Here is a 21,441-nt window from a genome sequence, read left to right as displayed (position 1 = left end):
AGATTGTGGGTGTTTTCTGAGCAAAGGATGATCCTGATTGTACCAGTGAAGCACAGTAAAAGGAAGAGGTCATAAGATTTGTGTAGCAGTTTAGCTAATGTTTATTATGTCTGTTTTATGTCCCTAAATTCCACTGTCCTGCCAATATCATTATTTGGCTATTCTTCCATGGAGGAATGAATAGGTGGAAGGCATGGAGAATTAGGTACTATACTAGACATTGTACCCTACTTTGTCTTCGGACAATCTTTGTCATCTCTTATTTCCTCATCTGTAAAGTTGCAATTACTCAATAATATTTAGCAAGTGTTTATGGAATACCCATTTCCTAGACACAGTTTCAGTTGTTTGGGATGTAGCATGGGGTGGGGATAGTAAACCCAGAAGAAAATATTTGTTAGATGGTGATGACTGTATGAAAAAATAATAAAAAACAGGGAAAGACTAGAAATGTAAGGGAAGAGGGCAGAAATGGAGTTGCAATTTGGAAAGGAAAGTTTTCAGTAAGATGTTGGCATTTCATCAAAAATCTGTGGGAAGAGCATTTAGGCAGAGGCAATAATAAGCATAAAATCCCTGAAGTGTGGGCATGACTGCTCTAGGGAAGGGATCATCATTGAGGAGTATAGTGAACAAAGGAAAAATCAGGACAATTGGGGATCAGATTGTATGACCTTGAAGACCACTTTAATAGCTGTGGATTCTACCCATATTGAAATGGGGGATTGCAGGACAATGTTGAGAAGAAAAGTGACATTATTTGAGTTCATTCAGTAGGATCATTCTGGCTTCTGTTTAAGAAAAGTGACATTATTTGAGTTCATTCAGTAGGATCATTCTGGCTTCTGTTTAAGAACAGATCAAAGAACCACATGTTGTGATGAGCACTGTGTTATACGCAACTAATGAATCGTTGAACACTACATCAAAAACTAATGATGTACTATATGTTGGCTAACTGAACATAATAATAAGTAAAGAGAGTAAAGCAAAGAAATAAAAGGGAATGAGAAAAAAAAGGAAGTTATTTAGGGGAAGATACTGCAACAATCCAGCAAGGGATTCCGATGACTGGGCCTTGTGGTAACAGTAGAGAAGGTGAGGTCAAATAATGGACAGATTTTAAAAATGCTGCTGCTAAGATATGATGGCAGATTGGAGGCTAGACCTAAGAGAACAAGATACGTAACATAAGATTCTGGGTTTTTAACCTAAACAGGTGAAAAATTGTGTTGCCAATGACTATAGGAGGAGCAGGTTTTACAGAGAAGTGGAGTTAATTGTATAGCCCTTGCTATCTTGGAATGTTGGGAAGAGTCAATAAGAAAACTTCAGGTCAGCTTAGATCATTCTCTAAACGTCAGGGGTCATCTTTGTGAAAGTAACAACTCTTGAAGGAACCTGAAGTGGTTTCTAGGTAGAAGTTAAAGACTTAATGGTTACAATTGACAGAGTTGTGTTCTGAAGTAAAGATAGGAAACTTCTACCTCAATCTGTGACAGTGTATACTGTGAGTGCTTGGAAATTATTTGAATATGTGATAACATTGTAGTGGGTTTAAATCTCACAATGGGAAAATAAGTCACTAGGAAGAAAGAAAAAGATTTAGAGGGTATTACTTTAATGTCTACTCAAAAAAATGTTTCAGAGTAGGCAGAAAAATGTATTCAATTATAAAAAGCCAGGGAATAACTGGCCAAACTGAAAACTGTTTAATTAAAATCACTGGTTTTACTATGCATTACACTGAAGACCGCTTATGAGCTCTTGAATAATGATATCCATTTCTTCTTGCTGTAATTCTCATTTCTCTAATGAAAGAAGAGTTAATTTTATGTTAGTGCAGTGAATTATTTTACCCAGTTACATATGTGTCTAACAGTTTGCTGCATCATATTTAAGATAGCATTCTTTATGAATCATGTGAGGGGAAATTATTAAAATACTACTCTTAAAACACAGCTTTTATGGGAAGAGGGTGGTTTAGAAGACCTATAGTGGGTATGATAAGAGGATTTAATCTGTTTTTTAAAATTGATTTATTTTAGTTGATGTATAGTTGACATGTTGTTAGTTTCAGGTGGGCAACATAGTGATTGGACAATTCTGGTATACTATGTTTACTACAGGGATGCCACCATACAAATTGGTATTATAATATTCCTGACTATATTCCCTATGCGGTACCTTTCATCCCAATGACTTACTCCATAACTAGAAGCCTGTACCTCCCACCCTACTTCCTCCATTTCACCCATTCTTCCTCCCAATTCTGCCCCTCTGGCAAATACGAGATATTTCTCTTTATGTATGGGGTCTGTTCCTACTTTTTTGTGTGTGTTCATTTATAATTTCACTTCATGTAATGCTCTCTAGGTCCCTGGATGTTGTTGCAAATGGCAAAATCTCATCCACTGTTATGACTCAGTAATATTCCCTCATATGTATGTACATCTTCTTAATCCTTTACTCTATCCATGGACACTTTGGTTCCTTCTATATCTTTGGTCTGTTGTAAATAACGCTGTGATAAACATATGGGTGCAAATCTCTTTTTGAATTAGTGTTTTTGGTTTTTTTTTTTTTTTTTGGGGAGGGGGATAAATGCCCATAGTAGAAATACCAAATTTTTTGAGGAACCTCCATGCTGTTTTTCATATTGGCTGTAGTGATTTACATTTCCACCAACAGTGCATGAAGTTTCCCTTTTCTCCAACATCTTTGCCGAAACTTACTATTTCTTGTCTCTTTGATTTGAGCTGTTTTGACATGTGCAAGCTAATATCTCATTGTAGTTTTGATTTGCATTTCCCTAATAATAAGTGACATTGAACATCTTTATATCTTTTCATGTCTGTCGGCCATCTGTATGTGTTCTATGGGAAAATGTCTGTTTAGGTCCTCTGCCCATTTTTAAATTCATGTGGTGTTTTTTGTTTGTTTGTTTGTGTTTTTTTGGTGTGGAGTTGTATAAATTCTTTAATCTGTCTAATAAGGGGTTAGTATTGAAAATCTATATTTTTCTCTCAGTAAATTCTCTCAGTAAGTCACCTTTTTTTTGATGGTTTCTTTTCCCATGCAAAAGATTTCTATTTTGGAGTATTCGCAATAGTTTGCTGTTGCTTTTGTTTCTTTTGCCTGAAAGACCTATCTAGAAAAATCTTGCTAAGGTGGTATCAGAGAGTACCACCTATGTTTCTAGGATTTTTATGGTTTCATGTCTCACATTTAATCCCTTAATCCATTTAGTGTCTATTTTTGTGTACGGTATAAGAAAGTCCAGGTAACATTCATTTTGTGTGTTTCTGTCCAGTTTTCCCAGTACCATGTATTGAAGCCCTCGTCTTTTCCCCAATACATTTCCTAATAGATTCTTGTCTGCTTTGTCATTAATTGACCATGTAAGTGTGGATTTATTTCTAGACTCTCTGTTCTATTACATTTGATCTGTGTGTCTATTTTTACTCCAGTACCATACTGTTTTGATTACTAAAGCTTTGTAGTGTACCTTGAAGTCTGGGATTATGACACCTCCAGCTTTGTTCTGAAGATTGCTCTGGCTGTTTAGGGTCTTTTGTGGTTCAATGAAAATTTTAGGATTCTTTATTCTAGTTCTGTGAAAAATGCTATTGATGTTTTGGTAAGTATTACATTGAATCTGTAGATTGCTTTGGGTAGCATGAACATTTTGGATAGTAAGGACATTTTAACAATATTAATTCGTCTGATGCATGAGCATGATAGAGTTTTTCATGTGTATCATCTTCAATTGCTTTCACCAGTGTTTTATAGTTTTCAGTGTACCTGTCTTTCACTCCCTTGGTTAAGTTTATTTCTAGTTATTACATTCTTTTTGGTTCAGTTATAAATGCAGTCGTTTTCTTAATTCTCTTTCTGCTGTTATTAGTGTATAGAAATGCAACAGGTTTCTATATGACTTTCGTATCCTGTGACTTTACTGAAATCATTTATTCTGATAGTTTTTGATGACATCTTTAGTGTTTTCTACATATAATACCACAGCATCTGTAAATAGTGACAATTTTACTTTTTCCTTGCCAATTTGGATGGCTTTTTTTTTTCTTATCTGATTGTTGTGGTTAGGACTTCCCGTATTATGTTGAATAAAAATGGCAAGAGTGGACATCCTTGTTGTGTTCCTGATTGTAGATGAAAAACTCTCATTTTTCACCATTGAGTTAGCTGTGAGTTTGTGATATATGGCATTTATTATGTTATGTATTTATTATGTTCCCACCAAACCCACTTTTTGAGAGCTTGTTATCATGAGTGCCTATTGACTTTTGTCAAGTGTTTTTTCTGCATTTTATTTAGATAACCATTTCATTTTTATTCTTTATTGTGTTTATTTGGTATATCAGGCTGATTGTTCTGTGCATAGTAAGCCATCCTTGCTTCTCTAGCATAAATCCAATTTGATTGTGGTAAATGATCTTTTTAATGCATTGTTACTTGCAGTTAAATATTAATATTTTATTAAGGATTTTGCATCTACAGTCATCATTTTTGTTGTGTCTTTGTCTGGTTTTGGTATCAGGGAAATGGCCGACCTTGTGGAATTCAGGAGCCTTCTTTCCTCTTCTATTTTTTGAAATATATATTAATACTTCTTTAAATTTTTGTGGAATTCATCTGTAAATCCATCTATTCCTGGACTTTTGTTTATTGGGAATTTTTGATTGCCAATCCAATTTCATTACTGTTCATATGATCTATTTCCTCCTGGCTCAGTTTTAGAAGACTATATACTTTATTATTATTATTATATGATTATTATACATTTTTTATATTGAGAGCAGCAGAGGGAAAGGAAGAAACAGGATCCCAGTGAGCAGGGAGCCCTATGTGGGGCTCAATCCCAGGACCCAAGCAGAAGGTCCTCAAATGGTTAACCAACTGAACCATCCAGGCACCCCTCTTTCCTTCCTTCTACTAACTTTGGGGTTTATTCTTTTTTTTTAGTTCCTGTAGGTGTAAGATTAGATTATTTACATGAGATTGCTCTTGTTCCTCAAGGTAGTTCTGCATTGCTGTAGATTTCCTCTTAGAACTGCTTTTGCTATCTCATTGACATCAGACTATTTTCATTTTTCTCCAGCTATTTTTCCTTTCATATTTAATAAATTTGTCAACACGTTGGTTGTTAGTACCATACTGTTTAGCCTCCATGTGTTTGGTTTTTTTCTTTTTTTTTTTTTGTAATTGATTTCTAGTTTCAAACCTTTGTGGTTGGAAAAATGATTTCAGTCTTCTTGAATTTACTGACACTTATTTTGGGAAATAATATGTTATCTATCCTAGAGATAGATGTGCACTTGAGAACAAGGTGTATTGTTTTTTGGATAGAGGGTTCTGTATATATCTGTTAAATTATACTGGTGTGATCTGTCATTCAAAGACAGTTTCCTTATTGATTTTCTTCCTGGATGATGTATCCACTGATTTAAGTAGAGTGTTTAAATACCCCACATTTATTATTATTTATTTCTGTTAATATCTGCCTTGTGTATTTATATGTTCCAATGTTGGGTGCATGGATGTTTAATTGTTATATTCTGTTGTTTCACTGAAACTTTATCATTATGGAATGCCCTCTTTGTCTCTCGTTTTAGTCTATTTTGTATGATATATATTGTTTTATTGTTTTTTTTTTGGTTGTTGTTCCATTTGCATGGAATATCTTTTTCCATCTCTTCATTTACATTTTGTGTGCGTCTTTAGGTCTGCAGTTAGTATCTCTCGGCAGCATCTAGGTGGGTATTTTTTTATTTTTCTGATGTATTCCATCACATGTCTTTTTATTGGAGAATTTAGATTATTTACATTTACATAATTATTGATACTCATGTACTGATTGCCCTTTTGCTCATTGTTTTTTGGCTGTTTTCTTTCTTTCTTTGTAATTGATGATTTTCTCTAGTGTTATAGGTTTTTAATTACCCTGAGCTTCATATATAACATCCTAAATATATAGCAACCCTATTGATGGTCACTAAAGTTCAGACACTTCCAAAAAAAACTTTGTTTTTACTCCACCATGCACATTTTACATGTTTTTCTGAGCCCCCTTACTAATTTTTTTAAGATCCTGATTTTACTACTTTTGTCTTTTAGAGTGTTTGCCTGCTTTCTTTAGTGTATATTTTCTTTTACTCATGAAATGTTTTTTCATAAGTTTTCTTCTAGTTGTCTTTCTCCGATTGATCTCCCTGATATGAGGACATGGAGAAGCAACATGGGGGGGTAGGAGATAGGAGAAGAATAAATGAAACAAGATGGGATTGGGAGGGAGACAAACCATAAATGACTCTTAATCTCACAAAACAAACTGGGGGTTGCTGCGGGGAGGTGGGATTGGGGGAGGGGGAGCGGGCTATGGACATTGGGGAGGGGAAGCGAACCATAAGAGACTATGGACTCTGAAAAACAACCTGAGGGTTTTGAAGGGTCAGGGGTGGGAGGTTGGGGCAACCTGAGGGTTTTGAAGGGTCAGGGGTGGGAGGTTGGGGGAACAGGTGGTGGGTAATGGAGAGGGCACGTTTTGCATGGAGCACTGGGTGTTGTGGAAAAAGAATGAATACTGTTACGCTGAAAAAATAAATAAAATGGGAAAAAAAAAAAAAGAATCCCAAATAAACACCCCCCCCAAAAAAAAAAAAAAAAGTTTTTTTCTAGTTATGCCTTTTTTTTTTAAATGGGTTTCATTTTTTTTTTTTAATTGGTTTCATCTTGATTATTGTCATCAATTGCTAGTGATTGATTGGGCTATGCTTTGAGAATTCTGAGACCATGTCTAAGACAAAGGTCTATAAGTGACTGGTCATGCCTACTATATGGTAGCAAAAGTGATACACAACAGCCATCCTTGCTTTATTGGTTTTGAAAGAGACTTGGAGTACTGACAAGTAGGGTCAATCTTGAGGTATCCCATTGTGTTGGTTTTGTACCTGTACTACTTCTTGTTATTTCATGGCCTTTTTTAGGCCACAGCTCAGACACTGTCCTTCTCATAGATTAGATTTTGTCTTTTAATCATCCCAGAGTTTTTTCTTTTTTTTTTTTCATAAGAAGCTTTATTCTCAAAACCTGCCCTTTGCTAACTTACTTGCTTGATAAATATGAGCACATTCCAACCAAAGGTAGGAGGTTTGTTTGCTCCTGTTCTTGGAAGCTTGTTGGATGGGAATTTAAAGTACTCCTAGAGAAAGTATAGATCCAACAGGCAGTTTTGCTGGATTTAGATGATGAGATAGGCCAATCTTAAGTAGAGATGGTCCAGTGGACTAAAGATTAAAAGTAGCCCATTCTGTAGGAAAAGTGATTTAAAACTGTAGAAAACAAGTCTAGGGAACACAGTTATTTTTGTTTTTTTGATGGAGATGAAGCACCAGACTTTGGAGGTTGATCTTCATTAGACCAGACGGGGCTCCATTTTTTATTTTTTGTATTCAATATAATTGTTATTAGTTATAGTGTGCAATATAATGAATTAGTTCTACATGTTACTCAGTACACCCCATGATAAGAACCCCTCAATCCCCTTTATCTATTCACTCATCCTTGCACTCAGTGCCCCTCTGGCACTCACCAGTTTGTTCTCTAGGAGTCTTTTTGTTTTGTTTCTCTTTGATCACTTGTTTTATTTCTTCCACTTATGAGTGAAATTGTGTGGTATTTGTCTAATTTCCCTTAGTATTAGAATCTTTTGAATTAATAGTAGGATTACTGGATCATATGGTAGTTCTGTTTTTCCATAGTGGATGAGGATTACTTTTTCTCCACATTTTCACCAGTAATTATTTCTTGTGTTTTTTATTTTAGTGAAGGGGTTCCATTTTTTAGGTGAATGAATTTAAGAAGTTACACTTTCACCATAGCATAATTTGTGTTTAAGTAAGAAATAATACAGTAACCAAAATGAAGAGCCTGAATTTTTGGAATTTTAGGCCCTATAAGTGGTCAGGTAAAATATTTTATACTATTTATTTTGCTGCCTCTCAAGGTAGAGGTTTAAAACCCACTTTCATAGATTAAATAATGTATCTCTTACTATGGCCATTTGTATTTTATACTGTTTTCTCCAGCCTCAGTTAAACCCTAAATCTTCATAGATACTATGGGTATCTACATCTGCGTAAAACCTCCATGCTTTCTTGTAGTGAAACATGATCTCAAATTTCCTCTTTCCAAAGAATTCAGTAGTATAAGATATTAATTTTTTGATGTTTTTCTATTGCCCCTGTGAATTTCTCCGTGCCTTCATCCCTATCATATTAAAACTATGATCTACAGGCATTGGGGTACCTGGGTAGCTCAGTCAAGCTTTCAGCTTTTTTTTTTTTTTTAAGATTTATTTTTTTGACAGAGAGAGATCACGAGTAAGCAGAGAGGCAGGCAGAGAGAGAGGAGGAAGCAGGCTCCCCACTGAGCAGAGAGCCCGATGTGGGGCTCGATCCCAGGACCCTGAGATCATGACCTGAGCTGAAGGCTAAAGCTTAACCCACTGAGCCACCCAGGTGCCCCAAGCTTTCAGCTCTTGATCTCAGGGTTGTGAGTTCATGCCCCATGTTCAGCTTCATGATGGGCATGGAGCCTACTTAAACAAAATCTATAAATACAGGCATTAAGCAAACCAATGTGGTAGCAACTTCATTAACAAGAGGGTTGGAGAAAGTCCAAATGCAGGATAGTGGGGGGGTGGTGGTGGTGGTAATACTTTGAAAGGAGAAAGAGGAAGAGGTAGAATCCATCCAAGAAATATAAGTTTAAAAGACCCTTTCGGACTCAAATGGTGATGTAAGGAAACATGGATCACAGTAATAATAAAAGCTTAAATTTTGTTAAGGGCCTATCATTTGCCAGGCACTCAGCTTTGAGGGCACTATCTCATGTAATACTTAATACTAGAAAGGCTCATTTCATTTTTAGTTTTAAGATTATGAGGTAGAGCTAGGTTAAGTAGCTCTCTCAAAATCACATAGCCAGTGATTAGTCCGAAGAGGGGGCAACAGGGAGAGCAGGAGGTAAGGCGTGTTATGTAAGAATGCATTGGAAAGGAGCCTCTTCAGAATTCAGGTAGCAACAGAGGTTTCAAGCAGCTCTTTCCACCCTTGATAAGGAGAGGGTCATGAGCTAGATAAGAATTTCCTTTCTCTACTATATGAATAATGCCATGTAACAGAATTCCTAGTGGTTGAATGTGAAAAGAAGTAAAAGAAAATAATAATCCAGAACCTTCTGCATATGCTCGCTTGGCAGGCACAGTCCTCCAGCATCCAAACTTTTTGGTCCTTGACTGTTGTTTACTCCTTTCTTAATTGTTGCACTTTACATGGTGGAGCCTAGGCAACATTTTGTGAGGCATTAAATAGCCTTCATCACGTATCAGCAGATCCAACACCCATACAAAGTTAGGCACTTCTGATAGAACGGAGTCCTTTGGTGGCTCATCCATCTTATGAAGATAATGTTCTTATCTTGGACCAAGTCTTGGACAAAGGCTTGTCTGAGATTTGTCACCCACTAATAATGATACTGGAATATCGATCAAAGATAGTGATTTTCTGCTAGCTGGCTCTCCTATAGGGAAAGTCAAAAGGAACTTTAGTCCTTTGAAAAGTTACTACATAGTATGAACCGTGGATAGTGAGGATATGCTCTTTATTACAGATGACAAGATCAACAATCAATGCATGGTATATTTATATGATGTAAAGATTGGCTTTTTACCCAGGAATATCTCCCAGTCATGATGGGTGCCTAAAAATCCATTGGTACCACTGTTGCCTGTAGTTCTGTTGTTATGGGAGAACAATAGAGAAAGCCTCTGGGTCAGGAAATCTTGAAGGATTTAAAAAGGAAGGGTATGGAAAAGAAGAAATACAGAAAAAGGAGTTTGGGAGTTCTAGACAAACAGACATGTCTGTTCCTAAATTTCCAAGGGCCAACACCTCTTGATATTCCCACTTCTCCTTGGGATTCCAAGGTTAGCAATAATGCCTTGTTTTGGGTTGAGCAAAAACTGTTCTGCCTTTAATAGTGAGAAAAAATGGCTCTAAGCCATATTTAGGAAATTTGTTGACTGTAATTAAGCCTTCATGGGAGTCCCCAAGGTTTACTTACCTATAATTGAAAAAATGCAAATGAAGACAGTTAATCAGTGGACTGGCTGACTATGAAGCACTACTACCTACCTAAATGAATTAAAAACAAAGACAAGAGTTTGTCCCATTGAAAAAGTTATCTGACTGCCAATTGGTAAATTTCTCAGCAAAGCTGTGGAGATTTTTTTTTTTTTAGATAGAAGTGCTTTCTTGCTAAGGCCTTTGTCAACTTCATCTTGAGCCATTATATACAGATTTCCTAACAACTGGCCTTCAGCATTGGAAGAGCACCAGCTCCTTCCCTGGCATCACTCAAGGTAGCCCTGCAGAAAAGAATAACAGACCTCTTATCCTCCCCTATGTTGTGATTCGTCCACTACTTAAAGTTATAAAACATTGGCTTTTCAAGATACCAAAATGAAATGGGAATACCCCTGGGATTAAGCCAACTCTTCAGGAGCTATCCTATAGTACGTCAGCTGTCATTTATGGAGGATTGTTACATGTTCTAATGTTACCAGATTTAATGCAGTTTTCTTTTTTGTAACAACAATTGCAGCATACCTGTGATGATCATTTCATTTCAGACATCCTACTTGTTAATATAGTCAACTAATTTTTATCACCTGACTTAAAATAATCCCCCATATACTTTGAACTTCCTTTAATACTTATGTCTTCTGTTTAATGATTTCTTAATTAAACAACCCTAATTATGGTATCAGCTATAGGAATAAGAGTAAATACAATGTCATACTTGTCAGCAATCTTACTGGTAGAAACAAAAACATCAGGTATTAAACAAGTCAATTTAAATATAGAGGTAGAGATATAGTAGATGACACATCTGTCAAAGTGTGACCTCTTGGAGACAGGAGCTTAAGGCATTTGTTTCCATGCCCCTCAACAGCTTTGGAGAGAACAAAGTGCTGTGATTGATTAACGCCAGCCATGGCCACCATAAAGATGAGTGGAAGATTTCTGCCCTATTATCCAGAAGGAATGCGTTTTTGCTAACTCACTACATTGTTGTTTGACGAAGAATGAATGGACTAGGACACTGAAATGAGGGCTTACCACAAAGGAATTCTCTTATTTGCAAATGTGTAAACATCCATAAAGTAGGGAAAGATTCAGTTAGGCTGAACCTTTTCACCATGTCTTTGTTTGCTTGAGTTATTTATTACCCTGGACTTGCTAGAGCTTTTAAGAAGTGCTATTGATATAGACTATGGAAGAAGTAGGCAGGTATTGCAAGGTATTTCAAATGTATCACAGTTTCTAAGGAGATCAAATATCTTTTCAAAGCCTCATGGATTTTTAAAACATGAAATGTTCTTCTTCGTGGATAATAGGCTCCAGTGCTCTGGGTTTCTAACCTCCCATTCATTAACAGCAAAGCTGACTTGTACCAAAGGTTTCTTTCTTTCTTTTCTTTTTTTTTTTCTCTCTCTCTCTCCTGCAAGCAATTTGTGACTTCTTTTGGGGAAATAACTGTTTAAATATAGATGACCAGCTTGCAGCTTTCTCAAGGTGTTTACTTTCAACTTATTGTCAGTTCTCCCATTACAACTTTCTCCTTGCAATACACTAACCCAGACCCGAATATGTATAGAATAGCCTCATTAAAATGCTTGTTAGACATGAAATATTAAGATATTCCCACTAAAAGATCTTGCAAGAGGTTTAGTTGCAGAGCCCTTTTAGACCACTATCAGTTCTAACTTGAGAAAATTAAAATAAAATAACCTAGACCCAAAGGGGATGGGTCCCAACCCCCAGGCATTTCTAAGTTTTGTGAGGTAACTAAGTAAAACTCCCGTTTTTATACATCAAAATTACCTTGAAATGAATTTGGTTTATTTTAATCTGTTTAGTTTAGCTAGTAGTCCCATTCCATTTGCATTATTTTTAATCCAAGGACAGATAGCTTTGTACTGGGGATTTCTGTGAACTACCACTTATGGTTTATTATTTTTTAGTAAAAATCACCTGTTTTTGAAAATAGATTTGTTTCCAAGTTCTATTTTTATCTCTCTATCTTAAAGTGTATTAATGTAGAGCACAGAATGTAACCCAAATTTTCTTCTGTAATTATATATCTTAAGACATTTATTGTGTCCCAGATACTAACCCAGTGTGTTTCCCTCCACCTCTTTAATATTACTTTGCAATGCTGTGTGTGTGTGATTTTAAAGGTAGCTGTTAAGTCTAAGCTGTTAAGTCCAAGCTGTTAAGTCCATTTGTTTTATTGCCAGATGGTCCCAGAAAGTTCACTATTATTTTCAAGGGTGAAGGATTGCTAATTACATAACAGAAAATAGCCTTGGTTGTCAAAAGAATAGTTAAGATACTTCTTGTTATGCCTTAGATTATTGAAATACTGATTTTGATCCTCAAAGTATAACGCTGAGAAAAATTTTAGTAGATCTATTGAACATTGTGACCAGAGAAAATATGCGTTTAGCATTTCATTCTCTTTGTGAAAGCACTAAATAAGGAATATGAAGTGAGGAGAAATCAGAAAGTAACATAGATACCTATAATCTGCAGAACACTGTTCATGAAATAACTGGGAAAACCACTATAAGCAAAACATGTGGTTTCTTAAAACTGGCCCCCAGAGTTTCATTTCCATCATTTCAATTGCCCCTTTGATAACTTTACTGACATATAACACAGATACCTCAAGTTCAGAATGTCCAGAGTTAAACTCAATATTGTAGCAACTCCATTTTCCCCTAATTGTCATCATCTGGGTTAAGAGCATCAATTTATACCCAGCTATACTAGCTAGGAATTCCAGATTTGTCCTTTTTATCATTCAGCCATTTAGTCAGCAATAACTGACTTCATTAAACTGACATTTATTAGTTATTTATAGTCAACAATAACTGACATTCATTAAAGTGAGTTTGGACTATCACTCCCTCCATAATGCTTTTTCTTCCTACCCTATTCCTACCTGACTCAAGGTAGCTCCTGTATTGCTTGTTTTGTTAGTACCTTATATCCTACTAAACAAATTACCAGTGTGTAAGACCTTATAGTTTGTGTCTGTGTATGTGTACCCAACACAAACATGGTGGTTGGCACAAAGTAATAAGTATCTGAAGAAATACCTGGATCAATCACTGTAGGTAGAAGACCAAAAGAGTCTATGAGAATTGAGCATTTCCAGAAATATGGGTGTGAGATTTTGAGAATTTGATTGAATCGTGCACTTATATTTGTGTCAAAGTCTGTTTCTATTGAAACTGAACACCTCTTGCAAGGCAATCCCCATGTTTGTGAAATAGTGTAAAACTTATGACACAGGGTTTCAGAATTCAGATGATCCTGTAAATTTTAAGAGTCATTTTAGGCACTTTTGATGACAATCTTCATCTTTGACATAAGGAATTAGCACAATTACCAATTAATGGAAGAACCACAATTCAGCAGTGTCAACTCTAATATTTCTCTCCATTCAAAACACAAAATGAGGATGGTGTAGGGAAAGAGAAATCTGTCAGGATTTGAGTGAGGTTAAGAAGAAAAGACTAGTACAGAGGCAGTAAAAGAGCCAGAAAAACCCTCTAGAAATTACTGTGAAACAGCTCTCCCACCCTTATTTGCTTTTCATGGATTGTAACAGAACAAGATGTGAGGAAACATCTGCTACCTTTTTAAAATAGTACTTTGATATTTAAAAAAAATAGTGACAGAATTAGGAGAAGCCTGATTTCTGTGGTTAGGGACAGCAGACACCTATGAAATGAAATAGGGAGAAATAATTAGTCTAGCATAACTTGATAGATAATGGGCTGTGGCTTCATCTGCCGTGCATGGCTCTGGGAAGTGGCATCAAGTAAGGGTTAGTCCGTGGACACTGGAGTTAGGCTGCCTCGGTTTAAGACTTGGCTTCATCATATACCTGCGATGTAATATTTAACAAGCTGCATAGCCCTTCTTTGTCCCAAGTGGACAGAATAGCATTACCTGTCTCAGGCATGGTTGTAAGATTGAATGAAAGAAAGGAAACTGGGGAGTTAATGCAGAGAGTGACACATGGTAGCATTTGCTAAATGTAGGCTCCTTTTTTTTTTTAATTAACTAAAAATTGGGGCACTTAGATACAGGGACTGAATAGAATGTCCAGAAGGAATTAAAAGGCTCTTAAGCAGGAAAAGATACAAGTTTCTTTCTACTCCCAGTTTAATCAGTACATATACAGGCTAGCTGGAGGAAGGGCAGAAATACAGTCCAATTATGGCTGTTAGAAAGCTAAGAACACCAGCCCTGATAAAAGCTTAGAGCACTAAAGTAGCTGAGCCCCACCTATGGGCACAACCAGTCATTATAGCTGTGTAGTGAATGTGCTTCAGAGAAGCTGAACAAGTACAAGAGAAATCTGCAGGGATCAGATTCTAGTCACTGCTGCCAGAAGGGTGAATCCAAGCTAAAAAGGACTAAGAAGGCTTGTGCACTGGTCGGGAACACAAATGAGGCCAGGACATCTAGTTACAAAGAATTCAGGCTCTAAAGACAACACAAAGAGTCAGAGGTGAGATGATGGCTCTCATCAAACTCAGTCGTGATACGTATACAATAGTACCAAGTTTAAGGACAGGCATCTACCCAAACAGAGTTAACATTGAGATTGGTTCATTCTGAAAAACAAGACCCCAGAGATTCACGAGTGATTCAGATGGTAGTCTTTGGAGAAAAACAGTACAAGTCCTGATCCCTACTTTTGCCCATTACTTCAGACGCAAGTTCTGTTACCTTTCTAAGTTCAAGGATTTTTGGAGCCTAAACTATGCAATTTAATTAAAAGGACAAAGGCAATGCCTAAGCACCTCCTAAGTACTCAATTATTATTGGTTATTAGGACTTCATTTGTACATATACATTTACATATCTTGTCTGAAATTGCCATAAATAGGTTTTCCTAAACCTTGTATGAAAAGATCTTCTTGCCATGTACCTTAGTCTTTTCGGTGTATTTTTTTTTTAGATTTTTATTTATTTGACAGAGCACAAACAGGGTGAGCAGGAGAAGCAGGCTTCACACTGAGCAGGGAGCCAATGTCAGTATTGATCCCAGCACCCTGGGATTTTGACCTGACCCGAAGGTAGACGCTTAACCAACTGAACCACCCAGGCAACACAATGTATTTTCTTTAGGAGTGAATCTTTAACTGAACATGCCGGGCCTCTGTGCTATTTCAGACAAGCATAAAGGAGATCCATTTTTAAATAAAAGAAATTCTGATTGTGGCAGCAATGATCTAAATCATTAAAATGGATCTAGAGGAATGGCAAAAGTTATTCTTTGGGAATTCAAGTTTTCAGAAAAAGTCAAATTCCTTTTAATTTTAGATTGGGCATATTATCTAGCAGTATACTGGTTCAGATTTAGTTGGCCAGGTTCCTTACCTGCTAGCTTTACACCTTGCCACAAATTCATATCTGCCTTACCAGTACTTTGAATAAAATCATTGGCTTTATATTTCAGAGCTGTCTCACTTTCAACCAATGTATTAGGTTTATTCACAGGATTCCTGCATCAGGCTGGGAGAGCAAAGGGGTTCTGAAGAAGAGACAGGCTATCATATTTTTGCTGCAGAATTAGACACCATCTATCTGAAAATGGAATCTGTGGTAAAAGTTTCCAAATTACTTGTAATTCTTCTCCTTGGATCCACTTAATTCTCCCAAGATTTGCTTTCAGAGAATCATTTAATAATGCAATAAATGCATCTTGTCTTATTCTACTTCTACTAATTCTATTTCCCAGAAGCAAATCCACAGAACTATCCCTGATACCATTCTCCCATCTTTACTTATGATACACAATGGAATTAACTCACTTTATGAATGAATATTTCTCATTTTTGAAACCTGACAGACTTACAGGGAACTGTCGATTGACCAATGGCTATGATATCTAGCTTCTAAAGAAAACATGACTGACCCCATTGTCCCAACATTTTCTATCTCTTTAATTATTATACCTGGGGGTATAATAGAAAAGATGTAAAAGTGAAATTTAGCCAGATAACTGGCCCTGATGCTGCCAAACTCATGTATGATCAAAGTTCTGAAATCATTAAATGAAATAAACCTTGAGATAGTCCTTGGGTTTCATTAATCCAGTGGTTCTCAATTTCTAGCATGCATCAGCATCCCCTGGATTACAAATTTTTGATTCAGAAAGTTTGAGAGTAGCCTTAAGAAATTGCATTTCGAACAGGTTCCCAGGTGATACTGATACTGCGAGTTCACAGACTATGAGAATCACTATACTAATCCATGCTTGGCTTTTCTTCTATTAACATGAATAATCTAAAATTTGCTTTTCTGTAGCTAGATTTCAAAATTTATGCTCTACAAATTAAACATTATGGGTTAAGCAGTTATTTTGGTATATGTGCACCTTGTACAGTGTAATAAATGGGGTAAAGTAGTTACTCTATACATCTGGTTGATTTAATTCACAAAACAGTTAATTATCTATTTGCTGAATCATGGCTCTAATCCACAAATCTGTTTGCTTCTATGTTATTATGGAGTCAATGTAATACTGTCCTTCAATCTATTTTTTAAACAGTGAGGCCTCAATGTTATGGTATTGCAAGGAATTCATACATAGAAAGCATCGTCTATTGTTTTCCCCAGTGATCTGACTTTATGAGCTTTTCTGGAGGTGGGAGAACAGAGCTTATTTGTCATAATTTTTTAAATTTAGCATCACATTTATTTAGCTCTAATGGAGTATGTGTAACAGAGAACAGCCTGAACATCATCACAGAGACCTTAGATGTAATTTCTGATGTGCCCCATCACTGCTTGAGATACCCTTTGATCACAAAAAATGACAAGAAGTTCAAGTGCGGGCAAGCCACATCACATAGGGCAGCCACAGTGTTTGGGGTACCTTAGTTTAAAAACTTTGCTAATCACCTTTCACCCAGAAGGTGTATATCTAATTCCCATTCATGAATGCAGCTAGAGTCCATCAGTCTCAACAATGAGAAACATTCTTGGATTCCTCATTGAACTGCAATGTATTTAGTTCCTTAGCTGGTATTATAAGAAGTTTGATGAATAATCAGACTATGCTCAAGCACGCAAAAAGCTAGAGTAATATTTGCAGTCAGCTGTTAATTCTTTCCTTTCACTAGGGTCACTTGTGGAATCCGGGCTGAAAGGGAGTCTGGGAAATGCAGTTTTGAACTTTCCAAGCATCTGTAGTCCAGGAAGTGAAGCAGGTTGAAGTAGATATTGAATGGTTTCATAGATAGTGTACACCACACTGTCAAACTGGGTTAAAGGCAAACAAACAAACAAACAAACAAAAAACAAAACCAAGAAAACCCCCTAAAAACGCCCCTGGCTTTAGAGTCTAAGGATGAGCTTCTAAACCTACTGTAAATGGTCACTTGTTAACAGCATTTTAGATATCCTACCAAACAGTGGGGCAGTATGATACAGTCTTTAAGGATTTCATCCCTTAATCTGTATAAAGCTCCAGTTTTCTCATCATAAAATGCAGTGACAATAATAACTACCTCCTGAGGTGCTTGTGAGTTAAATGGAGAAATACAAAGTTCTTAAAATAGTGTTTGCCACATAGTAAGAAATCAGTAGTTCATTAACGTGTGGATATGGGGGTCTCACTGAATGCTCTCTGACCTATGAGAGCCTGACATAATTCTTATTTTTGTAAGAGGTATATTTAAGACCCGAGAATAGTTAAATAGATAATCAAGTCCCATGAACACCTCAGTAAAAGGCCGTGCACCATAGGTGTGTTTCTCTGCTTAGCTGCCTGCATTCCTATCATACCTGAGCTCAGGATGGAGAAACTGTCTATTTCCAGGAGTAGAGCTATAAAATTGAGATATAACTCTGTACTTTTTTATTGTACAGTGCCTGCCAAATGGCTTTTAAGCACTGAGTTATTCTCAGCCTTACCAAACAGCCTAATGTAACAACATGAGATGTTCCACTTTGGAAAAGTTGTGTTACATTGGAACCCTTACATGCTAAAAAGAGCTTGGTCTTTAAAGGTATTTGAGTTTTAGAAAGCTATGCCTTAGCATATCTTCTTTTTTTTTTTATTTTTACCTTGGGATTAAGGATAGAAGAGAGTGACTGCTATGTAACTCGTTCATATTATCATGTAATAATTTTGCTCTTTTTTTGCACAACACTGAACTGTGAAGTTACATGACCATCTTGTGAATGCTGTGCCGTGACTAACCCAGGTGTATCTCTCTCCTCCTCCTGCTCTAGCTGGACAGTGCCACATCACTCATCCAGGCAGCTAAAAACCTGATGAATGCTGTTGTCCTCACGGTGAAAGCATCCTATGTGGCCTCAACCAAATACCAGAAGGTCTATGGAACAGCAGCTGTCAACTCACCAGTTGTGTCTTGGAAGATGAAGGCCCCAGAGAAGAAGCCCCTTGTGAAGAGAGAAAAGCCTGAAGAATTCCAGACACGAGTTAGACGAGGTTCCCAGAAGAAACACATTTCGCCTGTACAGGCTTTAAGTGAATTCAAAGCAATGGATTCATTCTAACGATAGGCTTTAATAAGAAAGCTTTTTTTTTCCTTTCCTTTTCCTTTTCTTTTTAATTCCATTTTTGTATGCATACCTGCCGACTCGTATGCCTCTGGCATGGGGAATTAAGGGAGCAGTGTCTGTTTGCATGTGAGATGAGATGTGATCAATACTACTGATTCATCAGTAGCGGGGAGGGGATAGGGAATTCCTGTCCTGAGGTGGTACAGTACTGTCCTTTGCAACAGTCTCATAAAATTGGGCAAAGAGTTCACATTGCAATGTTTATGGGAGTGGGAGGGATGGGGAAAATAAACTTAATTTTACAAAAGCAAACTCTAATGCATGCAAGAATCATTAGGTTGGCAGGTATCTTAATAAGTGAAAAATCTGGAAGTGTAATGGTAGAACATAAAGCTTGTATTGCTTCTGTTTCAGTGCAAAAATGTACTAGCCAATACGCTGAAGTGTGTGGCCCACAAATTGAACAATTTAACTTTGAAGTCATCTCCATGATATTAAGTGGATTTTTTACTAAGGAGAAAACTAACTCATCCAGTCAAAATGTTTCTTTTAATCTGTATTCTATTCTTTCTCTCGTAGTAGTGCCATTACTAGTGCTCATATTTTCAATTTTCCCCTTTTACTGAAAATAAACACTTATTTGAGACAATTATCCTTCTGGGGGCACTGGAAGCACAATATATGGTGATCCATATTTTACTTTAAAAACATTCGAACTATGATTTTGCTAGAAATAGGAGACCCGATGGTGGAATGTTAGAAGAATGGAAACTGATGACGTGTGAAGGTTTAGAGGCAAATACATAGGTGTAGCTCGGAGTGCTGGTATCTAATATGCCATTGTATCCACTAACTCAAAATAAACACATATAGTCTGGAAATCTGACAAATGCTTCTTTTTTAAAAAAAATACATACTTAATAAAAGTTTTGAGCATCTTCTTGAAAATTGGTTAAAAATGCTTTTTGTTTTGAGAGATTGGGGATAAAATTGGTGGTATCGCCAGGTCATCTTTGGAGTCCAGAAATTGCTTTTGATTTATTTCATGTTTTTCCATTTATTTTTATTCACTTTCAAACAATCTAAAATGATGAAGTCATGTGTTAGAATTATCTGGGCCATGTTCAACCCTGGGCTACACTTAAGAAAGATAATGTCTTCTCAAACTGAATAAAAAAAAAATTCTAAGGAGGCTCATTAATTTCAAAATATTTTCTCTCCAAACTCTGAAAAGAAGGCACCTCTCCCATTACTTAGGAGGAGTGGGCTATATAGTCTTTCAGCTATGGCTTGAGGAGAAAAATTCCCCAAATGTTCATCTGAGTGCTCAAAACTCCTATCATTTGATTTGTCCCTACAGATTAGCATGTTACAGTATGTCTCCAGAAGACTTCTGGTAAAATAAGGTGTGTTTCTTAGCACTATGATAATGTATTGGGAGTCATAGACCCCAAGGCTATGTTAGTTTAGGTGAAAGGTCCCAAAGAGAAGAGATCTAGGAGTTGGAGAAAGAGAGCAGCTTAGTTAACATTATATTTAGATATGGTTTTATTCCTCATCCGGACTCAGAATGATCTAAGAAGGAGAAGACTCCCCATGAATGTTGTAGATGAATTTTCAATACTACTACACAACTATTTCAACTAGACTGCCCCCTTAATTTGCACACACATTGAGAGAGGCATTCACTGACCTTCATTCTTTCAGATATTTATGGGATGACTTCTTGGAGCCAGGTCCTAAGCTGAACATACCACCCAGTGAACTTATTGTCAACCTTCCTTATTAACACTTGAGTATGGCATAATTCTCTGGGTTTGTTATTCTGTGATTTAATGGGCTGCAGGAATTAATCTTCAGACCAGCCAAGGAACTTAAACGCCTTGAGAAATCATAAAACATATTTAGCAGGGATCAGAGGAGCATATAGAGAATGCCTTTGACTTTGCTCTATAAATCTTAAATGTTTTAGCACATGCTTATGAACAACATTTATGTGTGTGTTTTCTGGAAATCAATCCTTGTTTTTTATCACTATCCACTATTGTTCTTGTGATCAAAGAAAATAACTACTCAAAAAGAAATTAAATATAGACACTCTGCTGAGAGCACTACAACAATGAAAAGGCCTATTCTTTGTTTCCTGTCCTTAAAAAACGTAAGTCTAGTTGAAATGATATAGACAGAAAAGAGATAAGTAAATATGCTGGAAAAGCTCAATGTGCCAAATGAATGTGATAAAGTGATAACTACTCTATAAGGCTAAAGAAGTCAGAACACAGTGAGGACTGAATTATTTGGGGGAGGATTAATAGAAGAGGTTGGATTTGGAAATGAGTAAATAAACAGTAAATATATCCTAAATGAGTGAAAGATATAAATTAATAAATTTGGTAAGGGGATGACTGGGGTGGGCATTCAAAGAAAAAGAATAGCATACTTCAAGATCTGGCAAGTGTAGTTGCAGGGAACATGAGTATCATGATGGGGACTAGTGGGAAATCAATGTGGAGATGTGGTGTGAGGCTGAACTGTAGAGGGTCATGAAGGAGAGTGACCATTATCCAATAGGTAGTATGGAGGTTGTTTGTTTTTTTTTAATATTTTATTTGACAGAGAGAAATCACAACCAGGCAGGCAGAGAGAGAGGAGGAAGCAGGCTCCCCGCGGAGCAGAGAGCCCGATGTGGGGCTTGATCCCAGGACCCTGGGATCATGACCCGAGCCGAAGGCAGAGGCTT

The 21,441-nt window shown here is 36.6% G+C and overlaps 1 protein-coding gene across 5 annotated transcripts in view; it reads left to right on the top strand.

The window, feature by feature from the left end:
* CTNNA2 (catenin alpha 2) overlaps window positions 1-20,862 on the top strand; it is a 1,143,090-nt gene extending 1,122,228 nt beyond the window's left edge. Inside the window, exons 18-19 of one of the 5 annotated variants that reach the window (XM_045979219.1) lie at window positions 15,654-15,770; window positions 18,408-20,861. In XM_045979219.1, the coding sequence (XP_045835175.1) occupies window positions 15,654-15,770; window positions 18,408-18,695 (405 nt within the window). In that variant the 3' untranslated portion in view covers window positions 18,696-20,861. Of the gene's footprint in view, window positions 1-15,653; window positions 15,771-18,407 lie in introns of all 5 variants that reach the window. The other 4 variants (XM_045979218.1, XM_045979220.1, XM_045979222.1 and 1 more) reach the window with 4 other exon arrangements.
* The last annotated feature ends 579 nt before the right edge of the window (window positions 20,863-21,441 follow it).

Source organism: Meles meles, chromosome 15 (assembly GCF_922984935.1).
Source record: "Meles meles chromosome 15, mMelMel3.1 paternal haplotype, whole genome shotgun sequence".
In the NCBI taxonomy this organism is placed as follows: Eukaryota; Metazoa; Chordata; class Mammalia; order Carnivora; family Mustelidae; genus Meles; species Meles meles.
Note: the sequence above shows the minus strand (reverse complement) of the source record. Positions and strands in the feature narration are given on the sequence as shown.